The sequence below is a fragment of the Accipiter gentilis genome, chromosome 12 (genome assembly GCF_929443795.1).
Source record: "Accipiter gentilis chromosome 12, bAccGen1.1, whole genome shotgun sequence".
Classification (NCBI taxonomy): Eukaryota; Metazoa; Chordata; class Aves; order Accipitriformes; family Accipitridae; genus Astur; species Astur gentilis.
The window spans coordinates 25,469,799-25,492,781 of NC_064891.1; the positions used below are offsets into that span (position 1 = coordinate 25,469,799).

The window sequence follows — 22,983 nt, forward strand, 5'->3', positions numbered from 1 at the left end:
CAAGCGCTGAAGAATCTTCAAGTCAGAGATTTAGAATGGTCTGACTATTTTGTGCAAGGTGTATTTTGTATATATCAGATTAACAAGTAAGGCCGTAATCAGAAAGGCACACCGTTGGCATCCATAGAGTAAGGACACCCTAGAAAAATTAGGCCTTGATGTTTTGAGGATGCTTCGTGTGCATTGCCAACTTGGCAAGAATACTCAAGAGAGTATACATCAGAGAGAAAAGAACCGTTAAGGATAATTGGACCTAAGAAATATGTAGGATGTGACTGATAAAAGGAAACATGCTGCCCCAGAAGGCGCCAAAGGCCAGATGATTGCCAAAGCAGCATGAACTGGGGAAAAGGTAAACGTGGTAGGGGGAGAGCGCAACCTCCAACTCAGTCCCAGGCTGGAAGAACTTGCTCCCCCACAGCTGCAAGGAGCATGTGTGCTAATCTATATAGTAAGTGAGGCTAATTGAAATATAACTGGCCATTAGTAAATGAGATGGTGACTACTAACCCATGAATGTAAATTTAGGTGGGTTTTTAATAATGATGTAACAGAATGAATACATTGTTTTTCTTTGGTGTGGGGTGCTAACTTTGTGGAATTACCACCTAGCACCCATCTTTGCGCAAATATGAAATAAATAACGTCTCTCCTGAGTGTGTGATTATTGGCTTGCTGCACACCAGGTAACGAATCCACTTTTCAGACAACACAAGGAAAACTTCCTTGTGATGCCACTGCTGTTTTAGCGTTACTGACACTTAAGCACCAGCACGTCTGTAACAGTCCTTTTTTGAACCAAGATGGGACCAGTTGAATTTGTGTATTAATGCACCAGGGTGAGGCAACCCATATAAAAGAGAAACAACTCTTTTGAATGTCAGTCTACCATCCAAATCATTAAGCTGTCCCTCTGCCTTTCTGTACCTATTTTGCATGATCAGTGATTAAGACCCAGAAGGACCATTATGGCACAGGAGGTACACAGACTTACCGTGAAATCAGAATCAGAAATTTTCTAATGCACTCCTACATTCCTGAAAACAAGTCAGAATCCAAGCTGCTATTTTTGTTAAGATTGCACAAAGGGAAAAAAGTTTGACAGCTTGTTCTGCATTTCTCCATTGTAGAAGATTGGTTTGTTTTGCAAACTGTTTGTTTTCTTTTGAAATAGAATGTTTTATCTTTTCTGGAAGACCCAGAGCACAAACTAAACTCTTACTGAAGGGGTATATAGCAGTGATGCTTTCTTCTATTTAGCATGCTTTAGTAAATTATATTTCATTATTTGTTTGCTAGCAATTAAGAACTGATTTTTCTTCCAGCCATCCACAGCATCTTTCAGGTAAAAACAAGAGCATAATCTGAGTTACTACTAAAAAATGTTTTTAGCAAAACAGAAGACAACCGCACTTCTGAATTAATTCAGTTTGTGTGCAGAAAGGGAAGAAAGGTTTGCGAGCATCAGAATTTCAGCAATTCAGTTGGGAAAGAGACTGACACGACTCAAGCATCTCTGAAATGTTATGCTCTGCCTTCCCTCTTGAAAGTGGTGCTGCTTATGTGTCTTCCTGCCACCGATTACCTGTGTTTCCTAGGGGGCTTGCTGCTGCCCTGGGGACTCCAGCAGGGCCAGAGATGCTGTATGGGGAAGGGCCAGGGACACAGCACAAACCTTCTCCTGAAGGAGTGCTTGCGAATGGACCCTGGAGGAGGACTCCTCTACCTCCAGTTGCCATCCTCTTTGCTCACACTGCATGTTCTATATAAATGAGGAAGCAAAAAAGCCCCATGGGTGCCTAAATATACAAATAAAAATTACTTGCAAACATTTTATCATAATGTTAACTTTTTTCCCTTTTTCTCAGGTTTTTTTCCTGTTTAGATTTACTGGAGAAGAGTATTTGAACACACAAGGCATCCAAGTGATGCCCATGGGCTATGGAAGAATTACGTGGCTCTTATGCCAAACATGCATCTGAAACTGCACTTCCTGAAGAGATTTTCAAAAAGTCAGCAACACTGTAGCACACACAGAGTATTAAATAAAAAAAGGTTCCCACTTCCCACACACTGTGACTTTCATAGTGCACTGACTAAAGACTTAATATAGTTAATAAACTCAGTATGTATGTATTTCACTACTGAGATGGATTTACATTAAGCATTCAATTTTCATTAATATGGTATAATTTTGACCTGGTGAGACAACTGCCCAGACAGAACTATGGGGCTTATATGTGAGCCTGGGATTTCCAAGGACCATTCAACCCTCCAGATGCTGTAGGATTCCCTGAAACAAAGAGAAAAAAATAAAAGGGACTAGAGAAAAAGAATAGAGAAGTTTATTACTTCATGGTTGCTGTGTAAGTTAAGGGACAAAGTTACTAGCAGTCAGAGCTGCTACCTGAAATAGCAGAAAATAGACCTGTGCATTTGCACAAATGCAAATGTGAAATAAGGTGTTAAAAAAAAGTACTGTTTTGTCAATGAAGCAGTAGGATCAGCCCAGTCCTTTCTGTTCATTTACACCCTGTACTCCCTTTTTACATTATTAGGTAATCAGAGAATAAGGTATGGGATAGAAGTAACACACACAAATAAAATGTAGGATTCTTAATGTTTCGTTATAAACAAACCAACTGTATGGCACAATGTTTGCTTTATAGATTATGTAAAATGTTTATTAGGAAGTAAAGTGCTCAGTTTTAGAGATCAATACATTCTTGATCATTGTAGAAGACTTGCATAATTAACAGCTTCCTAATAAGACCAAACACTGTAAATTACTATGCAAAACCTTTACCTTTGTAATAAGTGACAAATGATATTATAATCTAAAGTTGAAAAGTGAAATAATAAAATGTTTGTAACATTTGTCAAGTGGCCATGCACTTGCTGCAAGGCCTATTGTCAACACACACGGGTACCCCATGAAAACTTACTGCACTTCAAGATGAAGTTTGTTATTAAGTAACGACACGTTACAGAAATATACCTCAACAAATACAGCTATGAATGCAAACATTTTCATAATAAACATATACTACAAATAAAAAATGAACTGCCTGATTGAATTTACATTTTGAAAGATACATTTTTACAGGAAACCTATTTAAAACCATACTGATTGATTTAGTTTTGCTTTCTTTCCCCCCAGGAAGGCCCTGCCTCACCAACAGATGACCACTAGATCACTTCTGCACACTCCCCAGTCCTTGCTGCCATAAGCATCAGTATGCCACAGGCTTTACAGGCCACAGGCACAAGCCATAACACAACGTATTCTTAGTAAGGTTGCAGCTGACTGCTGGAGAACTCAAGTTGGGTCATTTGGCCGAAGTAATTGATTTTAAGTACATGATTATTTAAATACTATCTTAGCATTTAGGTAACCCTTATCCCTAGAAACCCAACATCAGTTACATTACACACGTGTAATTAGTTGGCATGCCTCAAAGTTTAAGCTGTAAATCATGTCACATACCAACACACTACACATTTTGGATATGAATATAAACACAAGGCTATGTGTATTTAAATTGCTTTATATTGTGTTTTCTGTTTTCCTTGCACACCAGCTGGCCATGTGTACAGGTAGATATATTTTTTTTTAATTTGTTTGTTTGAAGTCAGAAATGCCAGTTCAACACAGAAAAGCTTTCCTCAGGAAGGTCTGTAAGATCCAAAAACTTTCAATCAAGGCAAGACAGAGCTTAGTCTGAGCGTCTCTCGTTTCACACAAATGCCCTAACCATTTTCGGAAGTTGACAGGGTCTCTTGTGAAAGAGTATGAATTTCCTCCTAGTAAAGGACAAAATAACCCACAGAAAGAAAAAACACCTCACAAGAATCACAGCCTGTTTTCACACTTCGTTCTGTTCTCAAGCCAAAGCTACTAAGAAATCTACTAAGAAATTTCAATGTCCACTGTCCTGGTTTTGGCTGGGATAGAGTTAATTTTCTGTCTAGTAGCTGGTATAATGTTACATTTTGGGTTCAGTAAGAGAATAATGTTGATAACACACTGATGTTTTCAGTTAGTCTAAACACTACTTAGCAGTAAGTCAAGGATTTTTCAGCTTCTCATGCCCAGTCAGCAAGGCAGCTAGAGGGGCACAAGAAGTTGGGAGGCGACACAGCCAGGTCAGCTGACCCAAACTGGCCAAAGGGATATTCTATACCATGTGATGTCATGCCCAGTATATAAATTGGGGGAACTTGGCCTGGGGGTGCAGATCACTGCTGGGGAACTAACTGGGCATCAGTCAGCGAGTGGTGAGCATTGTGCATCACTTGTTTTGTATATTCCAATCCTTTTATTAATATTTTCATTTTATTATTGTTATTATCACTATTTTTTCTTCCTTTCTGTCCTATTAAACTGTTTTTATTTTAACCCACAAGTTTTACTTTTTTTTCCTGATTCTCTCCCCCATCCCACTGCGTGGGGGGGAAGCGAGTGAGCAGCTGCGTGATGCTGGCTGGGCTTAAACCATGACATCCACCTTGGGCCTCCTCCTGCTCCACCTTACGTTAATTAAGTTTCTGGGCATATGGTTTCTTATAAACTTAAAACAGGAAAGGCATAAAGTCTTTTTAGTTTTAGCAAATTCTCTGGTTAGAGGGAAGGCATTCTGGGTCATTGTACATCCAGGCAATGCAGTTGTAAGAACATATGTAAGATGTAAGCTTTGCTTAAGCAGTACTACCACAAGAATGAGGTGCTAACCCTGGCAACAACTGCTTTTTGAAACAGGAGGCACCAACATAACATACACAAGCTACTTATACTTTGTTAAATAGGCATTTTTTCCTCTATATACCTTACTAATAGCTAATATGTGTTTGACTATGTAGCTTTCCATTTTCATTTACACCAACTCTGTCTTTAAATACAAGACAACTGCCATCTTCAGGAAAAATGCACAATTGACAACCTCCCTCCTAAATCGGCATTCCACATAGCGAATATTGCTAGGCAAAACTACAAACACCATGCCTCAATGCTTTCTATAGGAAGCCAATGTAATATCAGTGTTGCATTTCCTTTCAAAAGCAAAGCTTCTATGACACGGAAAGCAGAGGAAATGAAATACTAGAAGTCATTGATTATACTACAAATACCTTTCCAGAGGAAATGAAATACTAGAAGTCATTGATTATACTACAAATACCTTTCCAGAGGAATGATATGCTGCACCTCAGTAGAAAAGCCTACGTAGAAATATACCTAGTAATTTTACAAGCAGTTCTGTTAAATGTAAATACAGACTACATAGTCGAGACATGATTAGAACTTCATAGAGCACGAGATTAGATTTTCCCAACTGTCAGCAACTTCTCTGCCCCCTTCCCTGTCACACCCAAGGAAGAGTGTTCTTCAATTTTACGTGCTTTTAAATAATGTATTTTCTGCAAAGTAACCACATTTACTTAAGAACCTGTGGAATGTTTATCCCAGGAACACCAAGATCATGAAAGCATAGCAATAAAAAATGGGCACTTTACAACAAAGCTGAAAATGATTACGTTAGTTGGGTGTGAAGAGGCAGTTCTCAAATATTACTTCTGAAATGCTAATGAAATGCAAAAACACATAACGCATACAGTTTCATTTGCGGAATAACGTGATTTACAGTCGTACAAGCCAAGTGCATTTTCTTCTGTTTAAAGAAACATAGTATTTCTCAAAACAAACATTTAAGTTAATCAAAATGTTCGTACACCAAGAATAACACAGAAAAATAGGTAGAAACTCAAAATAAAAAAAAAGTGCTGTTTTATTTCTTTGAAAAGTGTCGGCTGTTATAATGAATGAAACAATAAACTGATGCCATTTCCTTTTAAAAACTGCTTTAAAAAAGCATTTAAAAATCCTGTTTTCTAATAGAAAACAGAAAACACACAGCCTTTCATTTGAGTGTTTTAGCCACAGCGCATCATTTTGTCTGAAGCTTGCTGCCCTCATGAAAGTATTCCCCATAATACATGTATGGAACCAAAATTCTGTCTAGGTAGATTTTATCACACCCGGTTTCCATTCTGTCTCCTCCATTTTCATTTCCAAGGCTGACAGTCTCACTGTTGGTAACTTGAATGTGACACATGGCTTACATAGGTCTGAAAATGCCTTATGAAGACAATATTTACTTTTGCCCACCAGTGAAAATTATCCTTAGTGGTTTGATCAGGATGATCACCTCATGCTGGGAAACAGTGAAGGAGCACATTTGCTGGCTTAATACTGACCTGAAACATTTAGAATCACCTACAAAGTTAATCCTACATATGTATGTTATTGCCCCCATTTCCTCCGCCCCCATCAATACCATCTGACTGGGAGGAAGATGGCCGAGAGTTCCTTGACCGAGGCTGGCCATTCAGTCCGAGTGGTGTTCCCAACCGATGGCTCATTTGGGATGCCGTATCATCCGATTCCCATCGCTCCAACTCCTCTCGCACAAGTCGCTCCATTTGTTCCCTGTGGATTTCATTGTCACGACCCAGCCTTTCATCCTAAACAGATAAAAAGACACAAGCTGGAAGCGCAGCTTCCAAACTGCGGTCTAAGCAAAACCCTATACAAACATGGGAAATTCTTATACCACTCAAATATTTCCATAGGCTAGTGAAGAAACGCAGCTATTGCAGTAAATTGTTTTCTTTTCAGCGATGTAACAGGTTGTCACCTTCACGTATGAAAGCGCAAATTGTATTAAAGTTTCTAATATTTAAATCCACCCCCAGAAATGTAAAATATACTGAGGAAAGCACACCCACAAGGATGCTCCATAGCAAGAATCAAGCAGAATTATTGACTGGAACAACAGTAACAGCCAGGAACACCGTTATGTGTGACAGGGCAGCTACAAGTCTGACCTACAAAACCCACAAAGACAGTCCATCTCACCCACCCCTTAGTCCGGTTCTGGCTGTTCTTGCCCCATCAGGAAGCTGACAGGTTTTAGCATCCACAGCAATAACACGTTTGTCCCACAGGCCACTTCCAAAGGGCCCACAAGAAAGAGAGGGTGGGAGGGGAGGCAATAGAAGCTAGATATTCCTGGTGACAGAAGTGACCTGCTTCCACCTGCCACACGCAATCCCAGAAGCCACATGGAAGAAGAGCAGCAGGCTGCACAGTCCTGCTGGGCTGGATCCCCCAGACTCTTAACAGACTAGTCCATAAAAAGCTTTGTATTAATCCCAACAGACACCAAGGGATAAACAAGCTGCTTCAGCAACTACCGAACACCACTGCTGTTCAGTTCAGGGGTTTAAATGGTGCTCTGTTGCCTGACTGTGACACAGTCCTGCTATAAGATGGGTTGTCATATTTGAAACTTGCATCATGTCCCTAACATATCATCTTTTAAATTTCATGTTTTCCTAACACAAAACTGAAATCACTTGGCCACTGCCAAACCACCCACCTTGTCTTTACCACCACTCTCTCAACCCTCCCAAGCAAAGAAGTGCTAACAGCAGGCAAGCTATGCAGGTTGTGACCAGACAGGAAAGAGTGGACTTCTTACCTCTGTCACTCCATCTAACAGTCTTCCCAACACATCTCTCCTTTTTAGTTTGGCTCTCTCCATTGCTTCGAGCTTCACAATAACTGCATCGATCTTGGAGACAATACTGCCAATAGAATGCTCCATGCGATCAACCCGCCTCATGAGTCTGAGGGCAACAAGTGTGAGCTTCAGTGACATTTCTGAGTCAGTATCATTCCAGCATGTCAACACACAAGAGCAGATAAGGATGAGACAGCATTTTAATTCAAGCACACGTGACCTTCCACAAATGAGTCCTACTGTCCAGAAAGGGACAAAGTACACAAGAGCAAGAAGATAACACAGGGTAAAGCAGATGGGGAAAAAAGTACATATTCCACTCTGTTTTTCCTGCTTTTAGGTCATCCTTTGCAAAATTTGTTGGTTCTAGTTACTCAAATTCTTCATTCAGCTAGTGTTGCTATAATTAATTAATATTGAGATCTATCATTTTAGACAAAATACACACAAGTAACTTCAACTTATTAAAAACAATAGCTGAAGTTCTCAATGAACCTAAAACCAGCTCAAGATTTTACTACTAAAACAAAATTAGAAAAGTCTACTGGTATTATTGTAGCATGGTCATTTTCTCTGTCTTTTCAATGACCATGTTTTAAGGATAGGATGGGGTTTGTTGAGGTTTTTTTGTTTCCTTGTTTTGATTTGGTTTTGGTTTTCCAACCGATTCCCATGAGTCTCTCTAAAGTACTTCCAGTTCAGATATTACTTGAAAGCTACTAAAAGGAGTGACTTAAGCACCTTAAAAACATAACATTTAGTTTCATGAATAATTTGATTAATATTCAGAGTTATAGCAGAGACTACTATATAACTGAAAGAAAAAAGCCCACAAGGGAAAAAAACCCCAACCAATCAAACCCCAAAACAAACCACCATGAAGATTCATCCCCCTCAGAAGGATAAACTTACACTTGGAACTCTTCATAGGAAACCCCACTAGAGCTACTGCCCCTCCTTCTGGAGCTGTGTCCACTGTCTTCATCCTCATCCTCCTCAGAGTCGTCCAAGCTCCGGGGGAAGCTGCGGCTGCTCAGAGGACGTGGCAGAGAGCTCCTATCCAGGTCCAGATCCTCCTTTGTGAAAACACAAGCCACAGACAGAGATGTACAGACTTTCACATGTACATGGGGGATAGGGGTGTCAAGGTCAAAGACCTCCTGCCCTCCACCAGCTGCCCCTTGCTTTTTTACAGTTCTGCTCAGACAGCCAGGGTGAGAGCAAATGTGAACGGAAACAAGAGGATTCTTCTGAGGCAGCAAACCAGCATGGGGAGAAGACTAGCAGACAGCACTGGTGCAATACCACTTCTAATGCTAGGCTCACCCTCTCTTTCTCCAGGTCATCTCTCATCTGCTGATGTTCATGCTCTGTCAATTCCTGGTCCCCATCCTGGTCATATTTGGTAAATATTGCTTCAATCTCTGCATCCGTGTGCCCTTTCCTGAAAAGGCAGTAAAAGCACTTCCCTTACTTTCCATTTTTCAGATGCTGAATGAACTTCAAGTATCAGAAAAACACTTCACTCCAAACAGACTTTCATTCCCAAGCCAAAGACACGACTGATCCCAGTGCTGTCTATAAATTCCCAACACTGATAACAAAGAGCTCAGTCCTCAACTTTCATTAGTTAATAGCACAAATCTCTCCTAGACTGTACCCTGCTCCTTCACAGCCATCCCTTTTATACCTCCTTGATTTGTTCCCTTTCCTTGGATTCCTGCCTGTTCACAAACTCCTGCAGTGGCTGACAGAAACATTACCGTTTCCTCAAAGGCCTTAGATCTCTCCTTGCTCAGACCCCTTCTACCCCACAACACAGCAACTCAAGGAGGTTGGGCCCCAGAGTGCCAAATCCTTCCTCCAGTGTGGAATGCCGCCCCTCTGCAGTATCACCAGCCATAGTGCAGACTCCAGGGGCCACAGCACAGCAGACCTCCCTTAGTTAAGACTTGTCTTCCACCTCAAATTGACCATTCTTTTCCTACTCCTCTCTTCTTCTGCAGTTCCATGCCACAGTTGGATTTTCCTTTGTACAATGCCTGCAGACCCATATGCAAAGATGGTTTACCTGTACACATCTGTTTGTTTACATAAACCTCCCATCAGATATAGAAAAAGCACATGCTTTGTTACCCACCAACCAAAAGAAAAGCACTCTGCTGTGTCGTCTCTATTCACATTAGCTTACTCTTGCCGCATCACAGAATAGAGAGAAACTCACATCAAAGACTTAACATCACATGTCTCTGGGAATACTATTCAAGATAAGAAGTAACAGCTTCCTTACCCTTTTAGATCTTGCCGGAGTTCATCAAAATTTAGTTTTCCTCCACCTTGTCTCAGACTTTCTGAAATGTCATCAACAGTAGTTTTCTTCAGTTTAAGTTTGATCATGGCTTTGTTGTAGCCCTAAAAGAAAAAGTGGTATTTCATCTTTTACTTGTCACGAATGTTAACACTTGATTTCTTATAACTTCTCAGATTACAAAAATCAGCTAGTAAATACTGTCAGTGCGTTCCAAAAGCCCTGCAAAAATCTGTCTTTTCCTCCAGTTTATCCATCTTTTATTTCGGTGTTTAAATGGCCAACATACAAATACCTTTGCAGTTAGAGGTAAGGCCTTCATCCTTCAATTTGTACTGCAGGTCAGTAGAAATGGAGCATTTTGTCCCAGTAAGATACCTTTGGCAGTTACTGACAGTTAAGTGAAGTTTTAAATAAAGCTGACAAAACAGGTACAACTTTCTGCAGTCATTTTGCTTATGTCTCATTCTTTGGTTTTAGGAATGACTTTTTTTAAAAGTCCTTATCCCAACAAAGTAGCACTTTTCATTTTTCGCTGCTCTGTTTTAATAACCAGTTTCCACGTTTTACACTTTGAGTTACTGGTCATGCTAAGTATGTGTTTAGACATTTCTGACCATGTTACAGCACTGCATCCATGCCAGAGTGTACACACGTGCACATGTTTTTCCTAAACTGGGATTCAGGCCAAGCTCTTAACTTTGTATTCAACAACCTCAATGGCAGCTGCCCCTGGGAGCTCCCAACCCATTATCCAAGACTTGCCTCATCTTATTGCCTGAAATGAGGTAATGCTGAATTCTGTGACCAAACCAAATAGCAGTTTAGCTTCATCAGTTCAATATTTCTGTACATGCCTAGACACACAAATCCTGTGTTGTATTCAGTAGGCTCATAATTCAACACAAAATCTCAGATGACTAAAATACATTGTGATGGAATGTTTTCATTCATTTAATTTACACTCAGCTCAAATTCATTTATTTTAACTAAGAGATGTGTATTTTCATCACCTGCTGCCAGCTTTACTTTGTATGGTTTATATAGCATTTTATAGAGTAAGTTCAGATGTGAGGAATGAGGTGTCAAACAAAACGTTACTTTTACCTTTCTGATAAGGTCAGACAGTTCCATTTCTGCCTTCTGTTGTGCCATATCCGATTTGACTTCGGAGTATGTATCATTGATAATGGCCAAAAACATGTTCTGTTCATGAAAGAAATGAAAAAGCCCACTTAAAAATGTCAACAAGTCTGAGCCCTACCACTCCTATGACCTTCATGTGCAGACCTGTACATGAATTTTTTAAAAAGGGCCAGGAGAAAATAATGGGCTGTTTAAAAAGCACTAACATCAAGAACTTGAGATATTGAAACATGATGCACTGCAGTATAACAATTTTTAATCAAGACTACTGGTTATTCACATAACTGGACAATTACTTTCCAGAGAGGGTTCATGCCCACAGCAGTGGCAATAAACCATGCCTGTTTAATGTTATACATGTAAGTTTGGCCTTCTACCTGCAAGGCCAAACTTACACAGATAACAACTGTAAATTAATCTAGGCAACACAGCTGGTAACAAAAATGTCTGAGGAATCAAGTTAACTATTCATCCCGTAATAACCAGCATAAAACACAAGGTTCTTATCTAGTTACAGCTCTACTTGCATTTCAGACTGAAGATAAAAACAAAAAAAGCTTAAAATCAGACACTTTGGCATGTTTGCCACCAACTCCAAAAAGAGTTTGGTTGCTTGTTCAAACAAAAGAGAAAATATTGGTCTCACTAACCCTGTGCGAAGCATATAATTTACTTGAGCCATGCTGTCATTACTGAAAGGGTCCTGCTGAACATGGAGTAAACATGACTGAATTGCAACCTGGACATTCAAGTTCAGAAATAAGTACTCAACTTACTGGCACGTTCAATGTCCCACTCTCATGCAGAAAGACAGTGTTAACCTCTATTTCCTCATGGACTTAAAAAAAATGCTTTAGGAGAACAATCTTCCAATGCTGTACCTTCATGCATTCTTGCCCAACACCAGAGAATTAAGAGGTAACTTGACTACTATTTTGCTTTCAGCTGTCCAACATTAAGAGTTGGCGCTTTCTGCCCATCTTCCCTAACTTGGTTTCCAGGTCTCTGACTGGTATCAGGGAGCTTATGGGAACATTTCACTCCAGCCAAATGACAGGATGTGTGGGTATTAATAAGCACACAAATAGCGAGTATTTTGGATAACCTGCTGTGCCTTCACACTCCAGTGCTTTTCTGCTACCCCTTAGATAAAAATATTTCTTTCCCTTACTGGGCACTAGCCTCTGGATTTTGTGAGGTGCTTCAAAGCAAGTATGAAACCTGCTTCATGTGCTTCTTCGGCCACAGTGACCCATATGTTATTTTACGATAGACTACTGCTCCATCTCACTGAACACTGAAGACTCTCCACTTCCTTACCAGCGAATAGCCAAGTTGAAGTCTTGTCCCGTAAATAATACCTGAATGCCATTTCTCCTCATCTCAAAGAATAATAAAAAGTCTCATTAACTACAAGGGTCATTAAATAACTCTAAAAGTTATGATGATACAGGACTGCTGTACCATTTTAAGCTTAGTAAAATCCTGCTTTAATGCTTGCCACCTTATCAAATCACCAGAAGATACACAGTTTGGGGAATAATCTGAGAATTTCTTGCTTAGATAAGAGCTTCTGTTTGGTGATATCATCAGAAACAAAATTACTATATATTAATGTTAGTACCAAACTAACTGAAAACAACATCCAGGTAGAAGATACCAGGGCTCTTCACTTATATCGACATAAAAAATTAATTTACTTGGTCTCCTAGACTTCTAAGAGAGAGGCCTCCTCCCTCCACTTTGTCATATAAATTATTAGTAAGATTGTAATATGGATTCAGTACTAGTATTAACAGAGAGTATACAAAAGATGAGTACTCACTCACAATGTACTCACTGTTTGAATTTATTTGTCATAGATTCATGTCTACATACTGCCTGTCAGAGAAGTTGAGCTTCATATAATACTGTTTGTCAAAAAGTGTACAGGCAATCTGCACGGGGAAGGTGAGAAATACAGGGCCCAACTCTGCCCTGGGGAAGAAAAAGAGGATAGGAAAGAGGCCTTTGCAGGCAAACCTGCATATCTGAAAGCTGCTGCACTGCTGATGAATTAGGCTCTTCTAGCAGACAAGCTATGTGTCACATGCATGAACTAGGCTGTTGTAAACACAGCCAGCCACGCATTAGAGCGCTTTATAACTAAGAGCCTGCATGGAACATTACAGCTACTTTTTACCAAGAGATACAGGCTTGCTGTGTATGCCAACCAGGCACTATTCAGATTTTAGAAATAAAAAATGCTTTATAATAAACCAAAAAAAAGGTAAAAAACCCCACAACATGGAGCACTATACAGGAATGACAACAAACATACAATGCAAGTCTATTTTAAACGAAGAAAAAAATGAGTGTGTTGTGACCAGCTACGTAACAGTCAGGCCCCTAAATGAATTGCACATTCACCATTACCCAAAAAAGCCCCAGGCAGCAGTAGGAATCAAAGAACAAGAGATGCAAAACCGGCCACCTACCCACCCCGCATAAAAAAAGGCGTACATACCAAAAGAATGAAGAACATAAAGAACACAAATGTAGTGAAATAAATTGGTCCCAAAATTCGATTAGCTTCTTCAACCTCTGTGAAGTTGAAGTCTCCCAAAATGATGCGGAACTGAGTAAATCTTAAAAAAACAAAACACATCCAGGAGTTGAAAAAACCCCCACTTTTGGAGCTGTGCAAGAATTCTCAAACTATTTTACCCTAACAGTGTGACTATGGCCAGCAGAGAAGTCTGCACTACTGTAATACTTTATCAGGCACTGCAATAGTCAATTCTTCAAGCCCATCTCTAGGCATAACCAAACTTGCAGTCAGACGCCATGCACACAGAACAAAACTAGAGTGGTTACTTCTGGGTTTCGATCACAACTGATCATGGGGGAAGCAGGAAGCAGAGCAAACCAATGATTACCACTGTGAAGCTTTAAGACCCACTCTGATCGCCCTCCTACTCCTTCTGCTCTCACACGCATACAGCCCCAACCCTCTCCCTCTAAAGCTGTCTGTACAGGGCCAAGGCTGGAAGAGGCTTGGCACTGTACAGCACCATCAGCATATTTCAGGTTCCTCCGCTTCCCTTACAAGAAACTGTTTGCACCACTGCCCCAGTGTAAGGGGTCGGGGGAAATTGATAACTGAACAACCTGGTAATTACCTCAGTTAGAATCAGGTTATGTTGTTCCAAATCAATAAAGGAAAAACTGATTAACAACCCTATATCAAGTCCTATCTCTCTCCTGGATTCCAGCAGATACTTACAAATTTACTAGTTGCTAAGATGGACTCCATTTCTGAGTCAAGCAACAACACACACTATCAGGAACATAAGAATGTGACCAACTTATAAAAACAATGTCACTTCCATTAATCAAAACCTGCCATTTTTAGTTCACTGATCTAACTCTAGCATATTCTTAATCTCACAGCAGAGACAGTTTTTTGAAGTAAAAACATTATAAAAAAATGCATTTGCTACTGAACTACATCAACAGTGATATGTCTGCAGCTTATCTGTTTAGATGGATGTTGTAGGATTTGTTTGGTCTCCGATGAGGCAACCAAATCCATTTACCAGTGTACTGAGAAATTCTTTGTATTTTTTATTCTTGTACTTACATGCAGTCCTGGAAAGTGCTGAAGTCATCGATTTGAGTGCCAAAGACAAGATAGGCCAACTGAGCATATGCTAAGAAAATAATAAAAAACATAATAGCAAAGCCAATGACATCTTTGACGCAGCGAGACATGGTAGTGGATAACTGACTCATTGTTCTGTTGAAGTTAACAAACTTGAAAAGCTGTTAAAAGAAAAACAAACAAAAAAACAACTGTAAAGACAAGGAAGACAACAATTTCTTAACACAATCACTCTCCAGCCTTTTACACATGAGATATCTTACTGAATTTGACTGGAGACAAAGTCAGTTAATTTACACTTAGAAATACATCGCTTACTAAAAACCACTGAGGCTTGAAATGTGAAGAAAATTCTGTGAGAACACCAACTTCTCGTTTGGATGTGGGGTTTTGTTCGTTTGTTTGTTGTTTCACTCCCCTGTTTGGCACCCTGGCTTCAAAGCAGTGTTACCAAAATGCTTCCAAAAGCCTATTTATTTATCTTTATCTTCAATGAAGATGTTAGCTATGAAGTTGTAAAATGTGAGAAAAGATGATCTCTCAGCTGACTTTGCTCTGAGCAAGTGGTTGGAGTAGACACTTTCCAAGGTCCCCTCCAATGTGCATTATTCTGTTACTCTGCGGTTTACCATTATTTCCTACAGTGAGCCACTGTATTGCTTAAACCATGATGCTAAAATTAGATGCAACTTTTGTCTTATAAAACAGTAAGAGATTAGCTCACTTGCTTGATAAAACTAAGTATTAGTCTGGAGTATCAGAGTGGAAATTCACTTATTGGTCTTACATTTTCCTGCTAGACAGTTTATTAACTAAATGTTCCTCTGCAACTGTATACATACAGAGGACAGGAAAATGAGTATGGACATGGAAAGAAGTATCACTAGAAAGGCAGTAAAACGGAGAAAATAAGTTTAACTAAAGTAATATATCTAGTTTTCAGATGAATTGAACTAGCTTTACCAACCCTTCTAACGATTCAGAAGTTTTGAATACATAAAATGGCCACAGTTAAACCAGGCTAGGAAAAAGCAATACCCAGTAAGAATTACTGACTTATCAATTCAGGAATAATAAAAACATTTATTTATGTGTCTGCTGTGACAAAGCACTAGCACTGACTACATCTTCTAGACTTAAACAAGGACTGACTAAACCTGTGGCAAATTACAACCTTGCTTTTAAGCTGCCAGAAGTTACCCCTGTGCTTTCTTTCTCGCATGACCAATTTTAGAAATGCGTAAATCTCAAATGATATATCATGCAAAACTGCGTATACTGCTTGCATTCCAATGTCAGAATAAGGATGTGTGCCTTGGAGTTACCTTAATCCAGACAAAAAACACAGTGACTGCAGCAATGTTGTTGAATTGCATTTGCCAATATGCCAAAGGCTCAAAATTGGGGAACGAGTTCTGATCTTCCAGCAGCTTCTTCAGCAGCATATCAACAGTTGATGTCCTATAGATGCTAATTCCTATAGCTACCACAGAGAGCTGAGTACAAAAGAAATACACAAATTTATGAAAGGTGATTAGAATTTTAAAACAACTTGTTTTAGTCACATCAGGTAAAGTTAAGATATGAGGAACTTCATGTTATTTATAGCACTACCATAATGTGAGCTTTAAGTAAAAGCAAATACACTGTTTTCAAGGTGTCCTGACTACAAAGCTAAAGTTTCAAACAGAAAAGTAACAGCTAGGGATTGCACAGAGCCTAGAAAAAAAGAAATCACTATATACAAGCTTTTCACACTCCTTCAGGGTTAACCCCACTGGTCACTGATCACATTAGTGCTTAGGGCCAGGCAGTTGTGTGGGCTGGAGGGGGCCAGGTTGGCCAGGATAGACTTAATCTTCTTCATAGTAGCTAGTATGGGGCTGCATTTTGGATTTGTGCTGAAAACACTGTTGATAATACAGGGATGGTTTCCTTACTGCTGAGCAGTGCTTACCCAGAGTCAAAGCCTTTTCTGCCTCTCACGCCACCCCACCAACAAGGAGGCTGGGGATGCACAAGAAGTTGGGGTCAGCTGTCCCAGCTGTGTCCCCTCCCAACTGACCAAAGGGATACTCCATGCCATATGATGTCATACTCAGCATATAAAGATGGGGGAAGAAGGAAGGGGGGGATGTTTGGAGTTACGGTGTTTGTCTTCCCAAGTAAGGGTTACAGGTGATGGAGCCCTGCTTTCCCGGAGATGGCTGAACACCTGCCTGCCAATAGGAAGTAGGAATTCCTTGTTTTGCTTTGCTTGCGTGCATGGCTTTTGTTTTACTTATTAAACTGTCTTTATCTCAACCCATGAGTTTTCTCACTTTTACTCTTCTGATTCTCTCCCCCAGCCCACTGGGGTCACGGTGGGGGGGGTGGGTGGGAGGGGCGGGGGGCAGAAGCAAGTGAGTGGCTGCGTGGGACTTGGCAGCTGGCTGGGGTTAAACCATGACAGATGCGAAAGTTGAAACCACCAAAGACAGAACAATCAAGTTTGCAAAACACACCAACATTACAACACAGACTAAAATTTTCTTATTCAGACTGAATAGCCCAATAGTCTGTAAGTATCCTTCCTAATGATGGCTCTATCCCTTAAAAGCACAACAGGAATACTGAGTCACTAACGACTCCCACTAAATGCATTTCAGAAAGCAATTTTAGCCTTATTATAAAGATTACTTACCACAATAATAAGGATATCAAGGCAATTCCAGAGACTTCTGAAGTAGTGCAATCTATGAATGTGAATTTCTAAGATCTCTTCCACCATATAATAAAGAACAAAAAGACAAAATGCCATTTCACAGGCTGCCAGGAAAAAATCAAATGTGGAGATGTAGTGAATCAGCCTCACTGGCTGAAACTGCCAAGACGTAACAAGGCCTCCAGTTGCTGGAAACTCCACTAACAGCCTGCATTTAAAAAAAGGCAAAGAAAAAAAAAAAATCACTTACGCAGTGCTGATGAAAAGCACTACTAAAAGATACACAGTTTTATTTACATAATTATTTAAATAATTAAAACAGGCAAAAGCCCACATATGATTCAGAGAAGACACTACACAGAACAGAAGGTATAAACCTGACTGCACTCAATTTTGCCTAAAACCCAAAGCATTTCAGGAACAGTGAGACAGCAGAGGCAGAGAGACCTGTCTTCATCTTGCACCTGTTTCATCAGTCTGAAAACTGATGTTGTATATCCACATATTTACTTCAATAAGCCAACTCGCCAGAAAAGTTGCCTGCAAACTGCACCCAAGCCATTGCAGCATCAGGAAAGTCAGAACTGCCTCCAGATGGTGAGTGCAGCTGCCATGTGGAGTCCCACTTCTTTGACAGGGAGGCATGCCACTTCAGTTGTCCGTCTCCTTTATACAAAACATACGCCTACCCATGTCCTCAAAACAAAGCAATCAGAAGAAAACCCCAAGTCTACAACCTACAGTGTGCAATTTGAACACTGTCATGGTTCTGTTCATACCTGACAACGCAGAATAGGTTGATATTTGCATTGTATACTGAGAAATCAATGAAAGCTGCTCTGGTCCCTCTGTCCAGCCACAGGTTCTTCTTAAGGCTAGCAATCTGCACAGCTGTCACTTCTCTGGTCCTTGAAAGGTCTTGGTAATAACCAGCCCCACTGTATGTGGCAATCAAGCCCCAATGGCTGCTCCCATTCAAGTCTTTCTCATTGGTGTATGTCCAACTAGTTCAGAAGTAAGTGAAACAGAGCATGTTGGTCTTTCCACTTTCAACTTACAATTAACAAAACAGACACCAACAAAACCTGACCAAAGAAACACATCAGTTACTTAAAGCTGCTTTCACTTAAGAGGTACTTGTAAAAAGTTTTGAGGTACCCTGGAGAAAGAGCTTACACAGTTTCTTTGACTAACGCAACAAAATTAAGATAGGAAGATGGGTCACAAATATATTAATTGTGAAAAGAACACATCAATCCACTCACATAGAGTTTCCATCCTCAAGGAAAGAAAGAAAATTGGCATTTACATAGTTACATTCCACTTCCAAAACCTTTCACAGTTCAACTCGCACATCGTCCCAAGACAGGCAGTATTGTTCCTATTTTTAGCCAGGGACGACAACTCAGTGAAACCCACTGCAGTAATACAATCTGGAATTACAGAACAGGTGCTCATGAGTTGCAGTGGTGCACTCAGACCACAGCATGTCTCCCATGCCTAACAGCTACCAACAGCACAATGACAGCACCTAAACTCAAATGGATCAATAGCACAGTCCTCTCCAAGTTCAGTAAGGTCTCTTCACAAGCAGAACTGGCAGCTGCTCTGGATTTACCTGGCTTTACAGACAGAACATATAGCAAATGCAGAGCTGCCTCTGCCAAGTGACTTATTGTGTAATTCAGCATAACCCAGGTCAGGAGAAAGAAAAAAAGTGTCTACAGGAATACTACTTACGCTGTTCCATTTCGAAGTCCAAAAGGAGCAGTATCTTCATTAGCTACAGAATAGACATCATAGCAATCTTTGATTTCATCCTTCAAATCTTCAGGTATTGAGCACGAACCATTTCTCACTTTCAGCTGTCGAATGCGAGGCACCCCTAGGAGCAAGTTCTCATAATAAATGAAGCTTTTGTTTTCTGCCATGGTTTTGTTGTTGTACCACATCTCCCAGTAAAGACCATCAAGCAAAGGGCCTTCTGTGAACTGGGGAAGACGACAGAATTTTAGTTTGCATGTTGCCAGCACTGGTTTTATAGATCTTTGTTCTATGGATGTTAGAATTGCAGTTGATAATTTTTCTGACATAAGACCTTAGCGTTACCTGTCCTCCAAAGACATTCCACAACCTTGCCTACTAGCATTACCTGCATTCTATTTATTAAAGGTCTACTTTGTTCCATAGCTTTGACATTGTGCACATGTCCTCCAAAGACATTCCACAACCTTGCCTACTAGCATTACCTGCATTCTATTTATTAAAGGTCTACTTTGTTCCATAGCTTTGACATTGTGCACATAGATCTTCATGCACAACCCCTATTGCACGAGAAAAAGAGATCCTGCAGGTTAAAGCAAATCACAGCAACAGAGAGATAAAATATTGGCTTTAGATTACCTTCCAGAAGTCATCCATTGTGGACAAAGTTTTGAAATCAGTTTTCTCCATTTTTGATACAGGTGTTTCCAGGAAGAGCTGCGACATAACCCTGGTGTAATAGTACATACTGGAACTCACTGTCCCATAAGTCACTGCAAAAGATTTGGTAAGGAGAGAGGGCCAAGAGCAGGGGCAGTGGGGAAGGGGGGTGGAAAGGGGGATGGAGATAGAAAAATAGAAAATAAAAGAAAAGAGGACTTCACTTGTTTTGAATACATCAAGCTGTATTTATATCGATTTTGCACTGAAAAGTTTAAGCTTCAAAACAAAACAAAATCTACACCAAGCAGCATTTGTCTGTGATTAAAATACAAAAAGCAGTGAAGAATAGACTGATCAATCAGTTTAAAATACCCAGTTCTCCCTCCTACACCTCATTCTATTATTACTGCTTCCACAAAAGCTAACTTCAAGAAAAACAAAGGCACAATTCAGCAATCTGAAGAGAGGCAACTAGTGCCTTTTTAGGTGACTTGTGCTATCACACAGAGAGCTGGCACAGGTGGCACAAGACCTCAGGAGAACTATGCCCTGCTTGAGCAGATAATGACAGTCAAGTGGGAAATCACAGGGCACTGTGAATCACATTAGCCACCTATGGTTAGACAACAAAACTCCACCCAAGATGTGCAGTGCTTCTCTTGAAGATTAACCTAAAAATGTGAAATGATCTGTTCTTTCTATGCAAGATGTTATTTGTATGTATATTAAGCTGACAGTCTAAAGACACTTCATCCACATCATTTGTAATCAGAAAAGAAAGCAGCTAGCATTCTTTAACCAAGGACATCCTGGAGTAATTGGGCCTTGAAGAACCTCAAAAAAGAATTAAAAGACCCATAAGAAGGAAACATCCCACTCTAGAAAACGCCGAAAGTTGAGTGATTGATAATGGGCATGAAGTGCGGTAACTAGGGGAAAGGTAAAGGCGGCAGGGGGAGATCATGACCACCAACTCAATTCAAGAGCAAAAAGATTTACCCCACACACACTCCTTGTGCATGCGCTGTAGAATAAAAGAACACTGTACTTTTAATTCAAAGCAGAGAAAACCTTAGCCCAATAGAAATGGTGACAGATTAGTGACTACCAATAATGATTTTGGGGAAGGACTTTGGAAACTAAATGGGTGAATCCAAAACTGTATAAATTGCTTGTTTGTTTAACTGTAGGGTGTGCTATCTTTGTGGAATTGCCACCTAGCACCCCTCTTTGCGCAAATATGAAATAAATAATTTTTCTTCTGACTATGTGATTATTGGCTCGCTGCACACTGGGTAATGAATCTGACTTTCAGACAACACTTCTAAGAATCTCCCCACAGAAAATAAATGACTGCATGTTTCTTTTCCTCACACGGGGCCAAGCAGAGGACCACACAGCATAAATTATAAAAGGATGTACAAAGCCGAGATGGCTTAAGAGAACAGTCTCTGGCACTGATACTGTTACAGCCTGTAAATACTTAAAACCATTTTATGGCTAAAACTCAGACAAGCCTGAAAGACTGAGTTTACACCAAACAATCTCCATCAGTTTTGACAATTTTATAAAAATATTTTATCACAGGGAAAAGAATGTGTTTTCTTTAGCAACCAGAGAACAAGAACTATTTTTTAATAGACTTCTGCTGTGGCACATGGAATGTATCACATGACTGTGCAATACCTGGTTTCTCTCTAAATATGTACTCTTAAAAATACAAGAGTACTAAAAAAAGCCCATAGCATTTAGCCTGCACCAGAAAGCTCACTCCTAGGGCATGCCAAACCACAGACCAGTCTGTCCCAGAGTTATTGCTTACATGTAAAAATAGACAGGATAGTACTTAAAAACACTAATGAGTAAGCAATATCTGTAGGTATTTAACACAGTATACTTTTCCTTTATTCTGTTACCAAAAATCTTTTTCTATAGCAAAACAAATTGTTAACAGCCTGCAGTCAAACTTTTCCCACTGAAACCAATTTCACTTTAATTCAGGTCCCTCACTGCTATACCTCTCCTGGTGGTACAGCATACCAGCCACAAGCAGTCTTACACAACTTTGCTCATAAACCCGCACTAAGCATTCTTAAAGGACTTGGGAAGGGAAAACTCATTATATTTAATATATAACCATGCTTGCAGTACACCACCAAAACAGTTGCATCAACAGTATAAAGTTTGGGGATTTGGGGTTTTTGGTAATCCTACTCCAGATAAGCAAGGCAGACTTGCTCTCAGAACCTGTCTACCAATGTAGTTTTGCATTTTCTTTTCCACTCCAAGATTCTCTTTCACAAAAAAGTAAAACTTCACCTTGTTCTATTACAACTGATCAGAAATGACAATTTAAGCATCACTGACGTTTCAGGCATTTAGAACAGAACTGCCCACACTAAAAATTGGAGACTTGAAACATATCAGCTAACTTAACGCATATGGATTTTGTTTTTATTCTCTCTAGTAACCAAATAAAACATCTATTTCACAACTCCACTATGGAGTTCTATTTTGCACTGTCTTACTAATTTTTATGCAATTATATGAACATGCCTTGTTTTGACTATCAACTTAAAAACCCCTAGAAATCTTGAAATAGAATTGTGTAAGGGCTTCAAGTTCCCAAGGCTACAAAAGAGGACTGGTCTCAGAACTGTTACATTATATCAGCCACAAGTGTTCAGGGTGCTCTGTGAGGCTTGTGATAAATAAACATCCTGTACTATCTATGCTTCAGTACCACTAAGGTTCCTCACCCTGAGAAAAGACCTGCAAACCCAGTTCAGGCTGCTTGCTTAAATTCCGTTTGGGTCCAGGAATACTGTTGTGCGTGAGGCTGGAGATCCGTCAAGCGCCTCACTTCTGTACTAAGACTATATTTAGTAGAAGCTACTAATATTGTCTTCAGTGTTGATTCTAGAGCACCTACCTCAAAGTAGTCACCTACTTAAAAGCCAAACAAAATTAAAAAAAAAAAAAAAAGAAAAGAGTAGGTTGAATGTTAAACTGTTCTGTGTTCTATAGTGTTATGATAATTCATATGATATCATAGACAACAAAACAGATGACACACTTAAATCATGGAAGTCTCCATCTGTGATCCATATACCCCTGAGTATATATAAGTCCCAGTTGCATTTAAAACATCCAGCATCATGCAAACTCAGATTAT

At 39.8% G+C, this 22,983-nt stretch overlaps 1 protein-coding gene across 4 annotated transcripts in view; it reads right to left on the reverse strand.

Moving 5' to 3' along the window:
• Positions 1–2,376: 2,376 nt before the first annotated feature.
• Positions 2,377–22,983, reverse strand: part of PKD2 (polycystin 2, transient receptor potential cation channel) — a 29,321-nt gene continuing 8,714 nt past the window's right edge. For 3 of the 4 annotated variants that reach the window (XM_049814842.1, XM_049814843.1, XM_049814844.1), the window contains exons 3-15: positions 19,785–19,918; positions 19,122–19,372; positions 18,161–18,385; positions 17,361–17,589; positions 16,003–16,173; positions 14,657–14,838; positions 13,541–13,661; positions 10,996–11,094; positions 9,871–9,992; positions 8,907–9,024; positions 8,493–8,656; positions 7,539–7,686; positions 2,377–6,519 (exon numbers count right to left, since the gene is read on the reverse strand). In XM_049814842.1, coding sequence (XP_049670799.1) covers positions 6,286–6,519; positions 7,539–7,686; positions 8,493–8,656; positions 8,907–9,024; positions 9,871–9,992; positions 10,996–11,094; positions 13,541–13,661; positions 14,657–14,838; positions 16,003–16,173; positions 17,361–17,589; positions 18,161–18,385; positions 19,122–19,372; positions 19,785–19,918 — 2,198 coding nt within the window. In that variant the 3' untranslated portion in view covers positions 2,377–6,285. The remainder of the gene's footprint in view (positions 6,520–7,538; positions 7,687–8,492; positions 8,657–8,906; positions 9,025–9,870; positions 9,993–10,995; positions 11,095–13,540; positions 13,662–14,656; positions 14,839–16,002; positions 16,174–17,360; positions 17,590–18,160; positions 18,386–19,121; positions 19,373–19,784; positions 19,919–22,983) is intronic. The other variant, XR_007507766.1, reaches the window with a different exon arrangement.